The 15986-nt window shown below is 55.0% G+C and overlaps 1 protein-coding gene across 1 annotated transcript in view; it reads right to left on the reverse strand.

Moving 5' to 3' along the window:
• Myh14 (myosin heavy chain 14) overlaps positions 1 to 15986 on the reverse strand; it is a gene marked incomplete at its 5' end in the record, with an annotated part of 62480 nt that overhangs the window by 27949 nt on the left and 18545 nt on the right. Inside the window, 11 exons of the mRNA XM_023706678.1 lie at positions 410 to 518; positions 1284 to 1444; positions 1524 to 1593; positions 2486 to 2607; positions 3166 to 3353; positions 8577 to 8691; positions 8895 to 9068; positions 9175 to 9348; positions 9445 to 9597; positions 10319 to 10437; positions 12819 to 12914. Coding sequence (XP_023562446.1) covers positions 410 to 518; positions 1284 to 1444; positions 1524 to 1593; positions 2486 to 2607; positions 3166 to 3353; positions 8577 to 8691; positions 8895 to 9068; positions 9175 to 9348; positions 9445 to 9597; positions 10319 to 10437; positions 12819 to 12914 — 1481 coding nt within the window. The remainder of the gene's footprint in view (positions 1 to 409; positions 519 to 1283; positions 1445 to 1523; positions 1594 to 2485; positions 2608 to 3165; positions 3354 to 8576; positions 8692 to 8894; positions 9069 to 9174; positions 9349 to 9444; positions 9598 to 10318; positions 10438 to 12818; positions 12915 to 15986) is intronic.

A 15986-nucleotide genomic window follows, 5' to 3' on the forward strand; every position in this document is an offset into this window, starting at 1 on the left:
ACTAGGAAGGGTCTACTTAACTTGTGCTCTAACTTGTCATCATCCTGCCTCAGCCTCCCAGAACGCTAGGCTCACAGGTGTGCTCCACCTCGCCAGGCTCACTCTGCCCATTCTATTCCACCCTTTCCCGCTGGGTTCTACGCAAGTCTATCTGATTCTTTTCCACACTACGTGGTGGGCTCCAGGGCTGGCAGCACTTCCTGTAGGTCAGGAATGAACTCCTCGGCCCAAGTCCACCAGGCAGGGAGGACTGGCAGGTACTCACACCTGCTCTCTCCCCTACTCCATCCTTCACCTTCCACCCTCACTATCTTCTCCTGTGTCCCTTTGTGTCCCAAATGACCCTGTGAGCGCACAGCCCTTCCCCAGCGCTGCAGACCCAGCCCTCAGCCCTGCCCCTGTGCCCGACCTTGATGAACAGCCGCCACCACTGCCAGTGCCTGAGCTTGAGGTAGGCCGCGCAGTTCCTCTGCATCACCCTCAGCGCGCTCTGCTGCTGCTGGCGCCTCTGGAAGGCCCTGTGGACGGCAGAGGCGGTGAGGACGCTCGGCCCTGTCCCTCGGCTCTGCTGGCCATTGTTGAATGCCCACCGTGGGCGGTGCCATTCTGTTGCATGGGCCTCGCTGTTTGCTGCTGCTCCCGCTCTTGGCCCTGATGCTCCACGCTCTGGCTCGGCTGCATCCTCGTCCATCACGGCCCTCGCCTCCTCCCAACCACCCATGGCTCCCCAGTGCCTTGCACAAGGCCCCCCGCCCTCAACCTGGTGTTTGGGGTGTCCTTCCTGCAGCCCTGCTTCTCGCTTAGCTGCTTCTGCCGGGGATGGAGACTCACCCAGCCGATCTGCAGCTTCAGCCATGCCAGGCTGCACACCACAGGGCCCTGACAGGCAGCCCTGCCTGCCCTCCTGGGTCCTCCTGGTTTTTGACACCTTGGTGGCCCCATCAGAAGGCATCGCAGCCTTGACCAGGACTCTGTCCTCTGTGTCCCTTCCAGCCGGCATCCCCAGAGGGTGTGGCTGCGTGGGCCACCTGGCAGCTTGGCCTGCTTTCCCTAGATTCCCTCTGCTCTAACAAGGAGGTTCCTGGTCACCCTGGCTACCCTGGTCACTCAGCCCAGGACCTGGCTCGAGGGCCCAAGGATGGCAGAGCCAAAAGCTGAGGGCCCTGTAGCGCTGCCTAGGCACTGTCAGCTCTTCTGCTGTAGTGGAGGTCTGGGGGCCATCAGTCACCCTCAACCTGACCCGGTTCAGTCCAGAAGGCCCCAGATGACACCGCAGTCCCCACCTGCGTGCCAGGTAGCCCCGTGCAGCTGCTTGGAAGGACACAATGATGTCAGTGACCTTCAGGTCCCGTTCTTCTTCCAGCTGGGCCAGGACCCCTGCCCGGAAGAAGATCTTGCTCTGTCCCACACGGTACAGATTGGGGTCCAGTTCCAGGGCCTGGATCTGTAAGGGCGGGGCAGGCGGTGAGGAGGGCTAGGGGAGCTGCCCCCAACCCCATGCACATGCACACCCCTTGCCTCACCATCTTCTCACAGGCCTGCTTCCCATCCATGAAGCCCTTGGGGATGGCGTTAGGTGTCAGGATCTCGTACCTGCAGCATGGGAGTAGGTGGGTGGTCAGGGTTACTGGGATGGAGGGACCAGAGTCTCAAGACTTGAAGCAGTAAGCAGTCTTTTGCTAATTTTTTTATATTGATCACATTAAAGTATTTTGGATGCAGTGGGTTAGATAAGACTGCTTGTTAAGATGTGGCTACTAGAAACTCTTCAGGGCCAGGGAGATGGCTCAGTGGAATAAGCGCTTCCCTGGCAAACGCAAGGGCCTGAATTCAATCCCCGGTTCCACAAAATAAATAAATAAAATAAAATATTCAGTTCTACATGTGACTCCACTTTCTCTCTCTCTCTTTTTTTGGGGGGGCCGAACCAGGGATTGAACTCAGGCCTTTGCACCTGCCAGGCAAGCGCTTATTCTACTGAGCCATCTCCCCAGTCCCTTTCTCTTTTTAACCTCCCTTTCTTTCCCTCCTTTCCCCTAGCCTCCCTCCCTCCTTTCACTGGGGATCGATCCCAGGGCCTTTACACTGAGCTGCATCCCCAGCACTCCCAGCACCCCCACCCCAGTTCTAAGTCGCGCAGCCTGGGCTCCAATGCGCTCCTCTTGCCTCCGCCTCCCGAGTGCTGAGATTCCAGGACGCGGCGCCTGGCTTGGTTTTCTGGTGCTAAAGAACAGCAGCACCAGATGGCTGGTGGGAAGCATCTTTTTGTTACATTTGCCATTTTACTTGCTTATTAGACTTTGATAGTTTCTGTTCTTTTCTGTTTCATTTTCAAAATACAGCTTGTAACACACTAAAGTGAGTTCCCATTTAAGGCTTTGGGAATCCCAGCCCCTCTCAGAGCTTTCTCTCGGGGAATTTCGTTTTCCCCAGCACAGGGGGAAACTGAGGCGCCAAAGCATGCGTGGCCCAGGCCCGCGCTCACCGCTGCCGGAACTCCTGGAAGAGGATGCGGTTGGGGAATCCCTGGCGGCAGATGCGGATGCCCTCGAGGACGCCATTGCAGCGTAGCTGGTCCAGCACTAGCTTCGGCTCCAGCTTGCCCGCCTGCGGGGCGAGGGGAGCGTGGGTCGGCGGCGGCCACGCGGGGGCGCCACTGCGCCCCACCGAGTGACAATAACCTGACTTCCCGAGTGCTCGCAAGTCCCTGGCACCTAACCTGGTGGCCTCACTTCCGTCCCACATCCCTCTGTGGGGCCGGCTCTGATTTTCCCGACAAGATAGTCTCCCCGAGTCCTGAGAGGCCACACGTAGGCAGCACCCCTAGCCATGCTCTCCTTCGCGCTTTGTGGACTCTGAGCGGCCCTTGAGCCCTTCTCTGCGTGCGAAGCCACGTATCTCTGGAGCTCACACATCCGCTTCTCCGGGGAGCCCTCCTCGACTTTGCTGGCCAGGTGGGACCGTAGGGAAACTTACGACCCCTACAAACCCACCTGGACATGCATTTTGGGGTTTGGCTGGGAGCCTGTGCTCCTAGGGCGGGGGAGATTTAAGGTCAGCAAGCACAGAGAGCCCGAAAGTAAACAGCCTGCTCAGAAGGAAGAAGCAGGCTTGCCTAGCGCCCGGCAGCCACATCGTTGCCCTGCCCTCTCTGGGGCCACTCACCCGCTTCTCATGGTTGGGGACGATGCAGCGGACGAAGCTGGGGTTGGTGTTGCTGAGTGTGGCCATCAGGCGGCTCAAGGACTCCTTGTAGAGCTGCCCCACCGTCCGGAACATGCCACGGCGCGGGCGGCCACCCGGCGGGCCGTCCCCAAGGCTGCTCACCTGCTCCAGCCCCACGATGCCCTCCACTGCAGGAGGGACAGGTGCGAGGTCAGCCTGGCGAGCCTGGCCCGCTGAGGCCAAGGGTCTTACTGGCCAGACCTACGCCATAATGCACACAGGGCATGTGCCACGAGGGAAGGGGAAGGGGGTGTCCACTCCTTGGCCAGCGAGTAGACTGAGGCCGGCCGGTGCCAAGCACCAGGGTCGGCCGTGTGCACCCCCAGCCCCACTCAGGCTTGACTTCTGCTCTCCTTAGCAACAGATGACAGCGATGTTGCTGCAGCTGCTGGCTGACTGGTGGGGCTTTGCTCAGGGAGCTGTCTAGAAGGACTCTTCTCATCTTACGGGGGTGGGGAACTGAGGCCCAGAGCGCAGCCCCTTATGTGCCGCAGCTGCTAGGGGGCAGAAGCCCAGCCTGATTTCTAGGTGACCCCAGTCTCACTGCCACTCCTTCTGGGGCCGCTTCCACTAGTGAAAACCACCTGAGGCCTCCTGCATCTGGCAGCAATTTTGTGTACCCAACGCTGCCAACTTTCTCAGGAACCTCATGTCCTGCAAAGCTCAGCCCACCGCAGAGCCAACTGGGTAATCAGCTTTAGGGCAGGGCCTTGTGTGCGGTGGGGGCTCATAAACCTGGCTTTTTCTTCCCTAAGTGTGACTGTTTTCTCTACTGCTGTGCTTTTGCTTATTTTCAAAATAATAATCATTAATTCAGTTCTCATAATGCAGGGATGGGGTAATGTTCAGAGTTCAAATCCCAGCTCTGCTACCTACAGGCTATGTGATCCCAGGCAAGTCATTTAACATCTCTGTGCCTCAGTTTCCTCATGTGCATGCTGGGGGGTCCTGACATCTTCCCCACTGGGTGGATGGATTCTGGGTGTAGATGATAAGAGGGTTTTCTGGGTCTGAGTGGAACATAGTAAGTGCTCAAGAAATGCCAGCGGGTACAGCTACAGAATCTGGGCTGCTGGGAGTCAGCAGGAGGCAGCGGAAGAGCAAGAGACTCCACAGGGACAGGAGAGGGGACAGAGGCCCGAGCCGGCTCCCAGCCCACAGCCACCCTCCTCACCCACAGGCCTCACCGTCACCGCAGAGACACCCACCCCCTGGCAGGCAAGAGGCAGAGCAGCACCTCCCTGCGGATCCGGGGAACGGCAGAGGAAAGGAGCCCAGGAAAGAGGCCTGCGTGGGGTCCCCGTGTTCTGGGGAGGGAGGGCAGATGTGGCAAGATGGCAGGGGGATGTGGGGAGATGGAGGGAGACGCATGAAAAGAGGAGGGAAAGGTGGAGAGAGAGAAAGAGGAGAGGCCCATTAGACAGCAGCACAGGGCAAAGCAGGCCGGAGGCCTGGACGCTGGCTACGAACTTCTCTTGTCCCATCTACCTTGGTATCTACCTGCTGAGGGCATCAGCACAGACCAAGAGAATGAGTGTCTGATGTGAGGAGGGGACAAGAGAAAAACAACCCATCTCCACAGGCCACGTCTGTGTGGGCCGTATCACAGAGTCCCTCTTTGGCTTGGCTGCCAGGAAGCTCAAGAACTGAAGATCCGGATGGATTTCTCTGTTCTGTCTCTCAGAAGAGAGCTCACCTCACCTCCCTTTTCTTCTGGGCTACCAGCATGCCGCGCGCCCAACTCCATGACCTAAGTCAAGACTGATGCCCAAAAGGTCCCAGTTCCCTTCCGCTCCCTGTGGCTTGGAGCACCCCGAATCTGGGCAGACTCGGTGACCACTTCGCTTTAGGAGAAACTGCCAGCTCCGTGCCTGATTCGGCAGCCTTTGCAGCCTGCACGGCTGGGACACAGGCTCGCTCACTGGCATGATCATGTGTCCTGGACAGGGCCGCACATTTTAAAAATGTGTAGACTGTCCTAGATGATTCTCACAGCAGAATCTGGCTCTGTACTAGACACCAAATGCTGCCTTCCAATCCCTGTGGGTAGACACCTCGAGTTTCTCTCAGGCATCAGCTCAGGAGAGCAAGGCGTCCCATACAGCGCTGTGTTCAGGGAGCTTACTCTGTTTTCTTGCCTACTTGTGTGGGCCATGCTGCTACCTCTGTCCTTCTGAGGTTGATGAAAGATTACAGCAAACTAAGAAATTCTGAAAAACTGGACCGAGACAAAACCAACATGTTGGAGGGCGGGGAGATGGCTCAGTGGAATGAATGTTTCCCTGGCAAGCACAAGGGCCTGAGTTCAATCACCGGTTCAACCAAAAAAAAAAAAAAAACAAAAACCCAACATGCTGGTGGTTTGGTGGTGGTGGTGTTTTCATGTATTTGGTTCAGAGTCTCACTAAGCAGTTTGGACTCACAGTGATCTTTCTGTCTTCAGCCTCCCCAGGGCTGGGATTACAGGCATGTGCCACCACATCCAGACTCAGTGGCCAGCTCAGTGCACCCGGGGGGTCTTCCCTGGTGGTCTAGTGGTTAGGATTCAGCGCTCTCAGTGCACCCGGGGGGCAGGAATGGCGCAGCATGTGGAACCGGGAATCAAACCCTGCTTAGTCTGCCGATCTATCTTGCTGGCCCTGGTGGCTTTATTTTATTTTATTTTATTTTATTTTTTGCATTTAGTACAGGGGATACAGGGTCTACAGTAGATCGGACTTGTAGTGATTCTCCTGTTTTCAGACTCTCTAGCGCTGGGATTATAGGTGTGCGCCACCACACCCAGTCTCAGCCCACCTTCAGGGTGGGGCCGGCATGCCCGGGATCAAACCCTGACCATTGTGCTCTGCCTAAGCAGGTGCTTTAGTCCTCTGAGCTATCAGGCTGGCCCTTGTTTTATAAAACCATTTCTTTTTCTTTTCTTTTTTTTTTTATTTATGTGTATGTGTGTGTGTGTGTGTGGCCAGCTCAGCCCACCAGGGGGCGGGACTGGCTGGCTTGTGGTGCTGGGGGATTGAACCGCGGTCCCTGTGCTTTGCTAAGCTTGTTCTAAGTAGGTGCTTTAGACCACTGAGCCATCTCACCAGCCCCTATAAAACCATTTCTCAAACTGTCCCAGGGCTGGGGTGGCAGACTGGGCTCAGCGAAGATTGGAGACCCATGCCCGCCGCAAAGGCACTGCGTGGCCCTGCCTGAGCCTCCCTGAGCAGGATGCTGGAGAAACTGTCCCTGAATCCAGAAGCCCTTGCACACTCCGTCTCCACCTGCCCATGGCTCCTCTCCTCCTCCCTGGGGATGAGAAAGGGACTTGTGAAGGAGCGAAGAAAGAGTCCCAAAACTGACAGGACTGCAGAATCTCCCCCATTCTGAGTTCCCTCATTATCGCTTCTTTCAGCCAAGCCTCCAAGTGCACACCTGCCTACACCGAGGGAACCAGGAGCATGCTTCTCTCTTCCTGGAGCTACCTATATCCAGCCGCTCTCTGTGCCTGCAGCACCTGCAGCCATGGGTCCTGCAAACCGCGGATCAAAAATACGTGGGAAAGGGGCTGGGGTGATGGCTCAGTGGAATAAGTGTTCCCTGGTAAGCGCAAAGGCCTGAGTTCAATCCTCGGTTCAGCCAAAAGAAAAAAAAAAAAAAAACATGGGAAAAAAAACCTACATCTGTGCTGAACAGGTACAGAGTTTTTCCTTGTCATTATTCTCTAAACAATATAGTCTAACAGCTAGTTCCATGGCATTTACATTGTGTTAGGGATTATAAGTGATCCAGAGATGATCACTTATGGGATATGCCAGGCATGGTGACGTGTGCCTGTAATCCCAGGACTTGGGAGGCTGAGGCATGGGCATCCTTTTTTTTTTTTTTTAATTTTTTTTTTTTTGTGTGTGTGTGTGTGTGTGTGTGTGTGTGTGTGTGTGTGTGTGTGTGTGTGTCCAGCTCAGCCCACCAGGGGGCGGGGCTGGCTGGCTTGTGGTGCTGGGGGATTGAACCGTGGTCCCTGGGCTTTGCTAAGCTTGTTCTAAGTATAAGTAGGTGCTTTAGACCACTGAGCCATCTCACCAGCCCCAGGGCTATCCTTTTGAGTTCAAGACCAGCCTGGGCTACAAAGTGAGCTCAAGGATAGTCTGAACTGCATAGTGAGACCGTGTCACTGGGCATGAACCCAGGGCCTTTGCACTGAGCTACTCCTCAACCCTTCCTTTTTTTTTTTTTTAACCCTTCCTTTCTGTGGTGTATTTTGAGATAGGGTGTTGCCAGCTCACTAGGGCTAGGCTCAAACTTTTGTTGTGTTTTGTGTTTTATTTTTGAGACAGGGTCTCCCTAAGTAGTGCAGGCTGGCCTTAAACTCGCTTATGTAGCCAGAGCCGGCCTCAAGCTCATGGTGATCCTCCTGCCTCAGTGTGCACTGCCACGCGTGGCAGGGCTCATAATTTCAATCCTCCTGCCTCAGCCTCCTCGAGTGCTGGCATCACAGCGTTCTGCTAAAACACCTGGCTGCTAAGGCGCTTTATAGGACTTGAGCGTCTTTTGTATGAAGCACCCTTGGTGACTGAGGAGGACCCTGGGACCGATCCCTGGCAGATCTTTTTTTATTTTATTCATTTTTTACAATTATTTAGAGAGTGTGTGTGTGTGTGTGTGTGTGTGTGTGTGGCCAGCTCAGCCCACCACGGGGCGGGGGCTGGCTGGCATGTGGTGCTGGGGGATCCAACCGTGGTCCCTGTGCTTTGCTAAGCTTGTTCCAAGTAGGTGCTTTAGACCACTGAGCCATCTCTCCAGCCCCCCTGGCAGATTTTGAGGGACAGTTGTGCTTGGTTCTTTTTCTGGTCTGACTGCATGGCTGTTTTTATTTATTTATTTTTTATTTTTTATTTTTTTTGGCGGAACCGGGGATTGAACGCAGGCCCTTGCGCTTGCCAGAGAAGCACTTATTCCACTGAGCCATCTCCCTGGCCCCATGCATGGCTGTTTTTCCTAAGACAGTGATGGACCACAGGCGGACAGGGCGCCCTGTCTCATTCTGATCAGCTGGGAGAATTTTATCCCTGAACTCTGTGCTGTGGGTCTTTGTTCGTTTGTTCTGTATTGTTTTTCAGATAGGGTCTTACTACGTAGCCCAGGGTGGCCCTGAACTCACAATCATTCTCCCGCCTCAGCCCCCTAAGTGCTGGGTGAATGTAACAGCGGGTCCATCCGCCCATAACCGGAAGTGCTGTCGTGCAGCTGCCCACTCTGGGACTGAGCAGATAACGTGGCCGAGACCACAGCCTCTGGGGTAAAGGTGCACCCGCTCTGGTCTGGGACTGGGGCTGCACACAGGTCGGAGACAGGCTGGGAAGGGTGCTCACCGTCTTTCCAGATCTCGGCTGTGAGCCGGTCTGTGCTCTGGTGCAGCAGGGCTGCCACGTTGTCATTCAGCGGGTCCATGTTCTTCATCAGCCACTCGTTAGCCTTGTAGTCGACCTGAGCGAAGCCAGGGGATGGTGTGACTCAGGGTAGCTGAGCCTTCCCACAGCGAGCACTATGGCAGGCCTGCGGGCGCCACCTAGCGTCCGCGCTGGGAACTGCGATAGGCCTGTGCCCATCCCGGCCCACCCTCTTGACTCCGCCCCACCCTCCCGGCACCGCCCTTTTCTTCTGGCCCCGCCCACCAGGCCCCGCCCTACCTTGCCGGCGTAGTGCAGGACGCTGAAGTCAGCCTGGTCCCGCAGGTGCCTGGGGCGCTGGAACTTGGGGTGGCCTCCCTGCTCCTGGGCCACTTTCTCCACGAACGATTTGTCCGTGGCCTTCGGGAACCAGCACTCCTCATCCAGCAGGGCCAGAAGCCCGGGAGGGTTGGCCTGGTTGCCCACAGGGTGGGAAGAGGTCAGATCCCCAAGGAATGGGCTCTGAGGTTGCCGCGGTCCGAGCCCCGGGTAACCAGTGCCTGCAGCCCCCGGGGCTCACCGGGCGCTCGATGAGGTCGATGCAGGGCTGCAGGTCGAGGCCGAAGTCCAGGAAGGTCCAGGGGATGCCCTCGCGCTGGTACTCCTCCTGCTCCAGCACGAACATGGTGTGGTTGAAGAGCTGCTGCAGCTTCTCGTTGGTGTAGTTGATGCACAACTGCTCGAAGGAGTTCAGCTGCAGAGAGCGGGGCGTGAGCGGCGGCGCAGGCACAGCAGGGGAGACAGGGATGGAGGGCGGGGACAGGGGACAGACCGCCCCCCCCGCGCAGACCTGGAAGATCTCAAAGCCGGCGATGTCCAGGATGCCCAGGAAGGAGGCGCCCTGGCGGGGGCTGCGGTCCAACGCACGGTTGAGGCGCAGGACCAGCCAGCGGAAGAGGCGCTCGTAGGTGGCCTTGGCCAGAGCCTCCAGCGCGAAGTCGGCCTGCGGGAGCGACACGGGTGAGGCCTCCTGCAGGGGCCTGGCGCTGCCTCCACCCCCCCCCCAGCTCCTTGGTCTTCAACACCAATGACATAAGCAGCTGCCAGGTGTCACCCACTGTGTGCTCTCAGGAATTGTCCCCACCCCCAGGCTGTTTCCCACAGCTCCAGAACTCAGGAGCAAGAGAAGCTCAGTTCGAATCTCAGCCCTGCCACCCAGGTGCTGTGTGACACTGGCCCATGAGCGCACCTCTCTGGGCCTCATTTTTTCCATCTATGAAAGAGGGGATCAGCAATAACCACCTGGCTAAGAGAGGAACCGAGGTCAATGGAACCCCAAACTCATCTGCCTCCAGAGGGTCAGCTTCATCCTGATACCTCAACACCCAACCAGGGCCTCCTTATGTCCCCCACCTCTACCTCTGCTCAGGGACTAGGAGTCCCTGCAGCACTCGAGGGGGTCTTTATACCGAAGACAAATGTACTATCACTCCCTGATCTCCCACTGCACTCTGAAGAAAACTCACCTCCATACTTCAGTCCCTAATACCTTGCATGATCAGTCCCCTGCCGGCATGTCTAGCTTCACTGACCTCCCTGTCGATCCCAACTCATGGCGCTTGCTCCAGCCCCAGGGCCTTTGCACTTGCTGTTCCCTCACTAGTTTTAGTGCGAAGAGGCTCGAGCTGCCCGAAGACCCAGAATCATGCCAGCCTGCCACCTACCTGCTCCTTGGTCTGGGCTTTCTGAACGTAATCTCGGCCAACCTTGATGCGGGGGGTGAGCAGGGCTCGGGAGAAGTCGGTCACCCCCAGCCCCAGGAGGCGACAGAGCTTCTGCGCAGCTGCGGGCGAGAGGCAGCACATCCGGTCAGCACCGGAAGTGGCTGTGGCCACGTGCAGGGGAGAGGGTGCCGCTCCTCTCTGCCCAGAAAACTCTCCTCATAGGAACCAGGGCCACAGTAATCAACCACAACAATTGTGCATGCGAGTGGGGCTGTGCTACGAGGACGGTCACCGTGGTGAGCTTTATCCTGGTGACAACGAAGAAGTAACCCGAGTGCTCAACAAGTGGGGATCGGAAAGGAGCAGCAGAGGAAGTACAGCTCTTCGGTAAATGCAGGAACACGAGGTGTTCCTAAGTAAGTCCTTTTCGTTCTCATAAAGGCTTCGACATTTTTACCCAGAAAAGAATGGGGGGAAATTATGTGGGGATTATCTCATGAAACAGAACAAAGTGTGTAATTTTGAATTAAAAAAGAATTTAAATTTAATTCTAAATTGATGTAAAATAAAAGGATGATGGACTACATGTCTGTGTGTGTCTGTGTGGTGGCAGTAGGGATTGAACCCAGGGCCTTCCCACTGACCTACATCCTCACCCTTTTTTTTTTTTTTTTTTTTTTAGACAGGGTCTTGCTAAATTTTCAGGCTGAGCTTGAACTTGTGATCTTCCTGCCTCAACCTCCCAGACTGCTGGGATTGCAGGCCACCAGGCCTGGCTTCAACTACAGCTTAATTTTTATTTTTTATAGTTTTTTTAATTAATTATTTATTTATTTTTACATTTATTTATTGTGTGTGTGTGTGTGTGTGGCCAGCTCAGCCCACCAGGGGGCGGGGCGGGCTGGCATGTGGTGCTGGGGGATTGAACCGCCGTCCCTGTGCTTTGCTAAGCTTGTTCTAAGTAGGTGCTTTAGACCACTGAGCCATCTCTCCAGCCCCTACAGCTTAATTTTATAGGGAAAAGTTGTAGACACAAGCCCGGCCACAATGAAGCTACGTAGGTGTTTGCGGCGGCGGAGGGGAGAGCTTTGGGGGAGGTGTCTTTCTTCTTTCTGCTCTAACTTAACCCATAATAAAGAAATGTTTCAAAGCATCTGTTACTTGCAGTCTGGGGAACAGTTACTACAAACTCTCAGTGCCAGCAGGGGAGAAGACACCTAGAAAGGAGAATGCAGAGTCACTCTGCCCTCACTGCGCATGCTCTAGAGTGACTCTATATTCTGTGTGACGATTTCAGAGCTAAGCCAAGTGACAGAAAATATAGCAGGAGATAACTGCACTGTGGAATACTATGCAGCCACCAACAGGATGTTATTCTTAGGCTCTCAGCCTCTGGTTGCCCTTTGGCATCTCGTTAAGCCCATGGACTGTTTGTTCCTCTCCTTATTGTCTGAAAACAAAATACAGAGTTTCACAGATGATGGTGACCCATGGACCCTTGATTGGCAATCCCTGCCTGCAGAGTTCTAGGTGCCAGTCTGGAAAGTTACACCCAGTGCACGAAATGAAAAAGCGGGGTGCAAAATGGTTGGCAAGGTCTAACTCCAGTACTGTAACACAAATTACTGCGCGGAATGGGGCGGCTGTGAGCAGCGCCCCCAGAGCCACGAGTACCGCTGGGGGAGGGGCTGTCCCTCCTCCTCCAAAGACCAAGCTGTGGGATTTTCTAACAGGACGGAAGCTCTCGCCTTCTCCCCCGCTTCCGCCATAGGCTTGCCAGTTTCTGAAACAGAGGCTCCCGGAAGGCGCCTCACCCCGGGGCAACACCGCCAGTGACACGGCCAGTGCGCATGCTTGTGTCTCGGGCGTGAAGTCGTGGGCAACTCCTCCCTTCCCAGCTCGGATGGTTTTTATCATGTGGGTATTTGGTTAAAAAAAAATTGGGGCCAGGGAGACAGCTCAGCGACATAAGGACCTGCCTGGCAAGCACAAGGTCCCGTGTTTGATCCCTGGTACCAAAGGGGGGAAGGGGGGGGGAGAAAAAGGACTATTGACATCTATAATTTTGTTGTTGAAAACTAGAGGAAAAAAAGAAAAGAGAAGGTGGGAGTATTGGCGCATGCTTATAATCCTAGGACTCAGGAGGCTGAGGCAGAAGGATCACCAGCAGTTCCAGGCCAGCATGGACTACACAGTGAGTTCAAGCACAGACTGGAATACACAGTGAGGCCCTGTCTCAAAACATAATAACAGAGAGAGAGAGAGAGAGAGAAGATATACAGAGGCCTGAGGCTGGGGGAGTACGCCAAATGCTGGGCAGCATGGTGCTAAACTGTGGAAAATTAGAATCCTAAGAATAGAAGAAGCGATTTTGAAAGAACAGTAAGGGCAGGAAATTCTGGAGGGGGCGGAGCCAGGACCCTGTTTCAGCGTGGTGGGCGTGTCCAATCCGCCCTGTGGGCGGGGCCTGGGCCTTAGGGGGCAGGGCGGGGCGTCCTACCTGTGTTGTCCGGCATGGTGGCCTGGTCCGTGTTGCGTTCGCTTTTGAGGACCACGTTGCCGAACTGCAGCACGGCGGACACCATCCGCAGCATGGCTGTGGGCGGCAGGACAAGAGTCAGCGGCCTCTGAGCCGGCTGGGTGGACTTAATCAGTCCTTTAAACATATAATTCTTTTTTTTTTTTTTTTTTTTTTGCGGAACCAGGGAATGAACTCAGGCCGTTGCGCTTGCCAGGCACATGCTTATTCTACTGAGCCATCTCCCTGGTCCCTAAACATCTAAAAAGCCTAAGGCAAATTGTGCTCCCCCCATGCCCACCCAAAAACCCATCTGTGGCACAGAGGAGCCAGGCTTTTGGCCACACTTGGGATCTGCGGTTTGCTTTATTCCTATTGCCTTGTCTGTCCTGTGAAGTGATGCTTTCTTGGGAACCATCGATGGCAGCTGATGGCGACAGGAACAGTTTCTTTTTTGTTTTTTCTTTTCTCTCTCTTTTTTTTTTTTAATTTTAGGGAAGGGTCTACAAGGTATTCAGGGTCTCACTACTAGATCAGACTCGTAGTGATCTGCCTGTTTACAGCTTCCCAAGAGCTGGGATTACAGGCGCGTGCCACCAGGAACAGTTTCGAAATACTGAGCGGAAAATGTCAGGGGCAGAGCCGCTCACAGTGCCCCGGTGTCTGTATGGGAGAGGGAAGGTTTTGATTTTTGGGTTTCCGTGTTCAATACTGAATCCAGGGCCTTCACGCTGAGCTGTATCTCCAGCTCCTTTAAAATTTATTTTACTTCTGAGCTAGGTGTGGTAGCACAGGGCTGTAATCCCAGCACTCTAGTGGCTGAGGCAGGAGAATTGTAGTAAGTTTGAGGCCGGCCTGGGCTACATCGTCCAGAGTGGGCTACATAAGAGGCTTTGTCTCAAAAATTTTTTGATTTGTTTTGAGACAGGGTCTCCCTAAAATTGCTAAATTACCCAGGGTAGGCTAGAACTTGGGATCCTCCTGCCTCAGCCTCCCAGAGTGCTGGGATCAAGTCCTGTTGATTCTTGGACTTAGACTAGTTGTAAGGTCACCATAAGTACTACATGAGTGAATATGCGCTATTACTCTTGGGGGAAATAAGGGGTCAGGGTCCTGGGAGCCCCCTGTCATACGTGTTCATCAACCAATCAGATAGAGCCGTTTGCCTCGCGGGTTCCTTTTCCCAGACCCTGAGGCACACAGCGTATTGCTGACTCATGCAAAGAGCATGTTGCTGACTCACTCGGCGGTGTTTACACCCAGCGCAGCAGAACTCACACCTGACTGAAGGTCTTCTCATACCCTCCGGGCTCTTCCCAACACTGGGTGGCCCTTCAGGGGACATTTTGGTGAAATCAACCGCAAAGCACAAAAAATGTGGAAGCGTGGTACTGCAGGTACCAGGAGCCAGCCGCAGGCCGGACAGCGGACAGACGGACAGACGCCAGCCGGGCGCCACCTCCCAGGGAGCCTGAACTTTCCCCAGCTCTGCGCATGACTACAAATGACTAAAAAGCGGTCGGAGCTTGACTTGGGGTGACAGACAAATCCCGGGAGGAGGCGAATTTGCAAAGGCAGGAGCCCTGAGGAAGAGGCAGGCACAGGCGGCTGCTTCTCAGCAGAGCTGCAGGGGGCGCAGGGAGCCCAGAACCGGCCGAGCGCGGTCTCGGGCACCTGTGGGCGCGGGTGTTCGGGGGTCTGCAGAGACGGCTCAGGGCACCCCACGCTGACATCCCGCGCCACCCAGAACTGCTTCCCAAATGTCCGGTCCCACAGGACATTTGAATCTGAGAAATTGTGGCTTGTTACTTCCCGGGACTAATTTGCAACCGTTTTACCTAGAAACACAGAAGCGTTTTGTGCTTGGTTTTGAAACAACACTGAATCTTCCACAAGGGCAGCCACCCGTGTAATCCCAGGGAAGACGGCTGTGGGTTTTGTTCACAACTTTATCAAGATGTGGCCAGCGTTCCAGAACATTCTCAGGTTCTTTCGGCATCTGGCTGTGTGTGCCGCTGTTGTGGCTTTCTAGAACGTCTACCCTATTTACCCAGTGAGGTGACACACTAGTAAAATAAAAGACACATTGCCACTAATTCCCCTCAAAATACTCCCTTTTGATCCCTGCCACTCATTCCATGGTTCTTGCCACTTTCTGAAGCTGTCAACCTCTAACTCACAGCAACCCTCCTGCCTCAGCCTCCTGAGTGCTGGGATTACAGGTGTGCGCCACCACACCGGGCTGCTCTTATGCCTTCACGTGATTCAAAATGACTGCCTTTCACAGTCATTTTGACTTTGAGAAAGGTCTAGAAGTTGCCAGTGCCAGATTCGGTGACTAAGGTGCGGGTGGACCCAGCATACTGCTTTTTATAGGCCTGCCTTTCTCCCAGACAGCATGTCACCGTATAGTTTCTGAATCATACCTCCTAAAGCCGCTAAAGAGGCTTTCCAGAGCTGCTTCAGGAAGTGTCAAGAATGATGGGATAAGCGTGTTCCAGAAGAGGAAGATACTAAGGGGGATTCATGGCAACGTGTCTTTTATTGTAATAAGGATTTTAAAATTTAAACACGCACCATGTATTTTGATCATACCACATAAACGGGCAAGCTTGGTGCACACACAGAACAGCACATAGATCGTAGGCTCCCGGCTCCAGGAAGGCTGAAGGAGGGGACACCACACGTGGGACAGCCCCCAAGAGCCCCTGCGGGCCACCCCACTGCCACAGGTGGTTTTCACAGCACAGGGCAGAGGGGGCAGGCCGCCTGGCTGTCTGCACCACACCTGCAGTGGCCTGCCCTAGCTGGCGGGGGGGCTGTGCTTAGTGTGCTGACCACGGGGAGGAGGTGGGCGTCCAGCGGGATCCAGGCAGGACATCAGTGCCAGAGCAGAGCTGCCATGGCAGGCAGGGCAGTGGGGTGGCGCAGGGTGTGTGCGTGGGGTACAACTTGGGCCGCAGCCCAGCCAGACACGGAGCTAGATCTAACCCCAAGGGAACTGCGGGAACTCGAGCGAGCTGACGGCCTTGGGTGATAAGGGCAGCCTCAGACATGGCACTGGTCCAGATGGAGGAGTGCAGAGAGATCAAATGCGAGGTGAGGTCCTCACCAGGGGCAAGGGAGGGAGTGTGTGTGTGTGTGTGTGTG

This window comes from Octodon degus, unplaced genomic scaffold (genome assembly GCF_000260255.1).
Source record: "Octodon degus isolate 3935 unplaced genomic scaffold, OctDeg1.0 scaffold00268, whole genome shotgun sequence".
NCBI classification, from domain to species: domain Eukaryota; kingdom Metazoa; phylum Chordata; class Mammalia; order Rodentia; family Octodontidae; genus Octodon; species Octodon degus.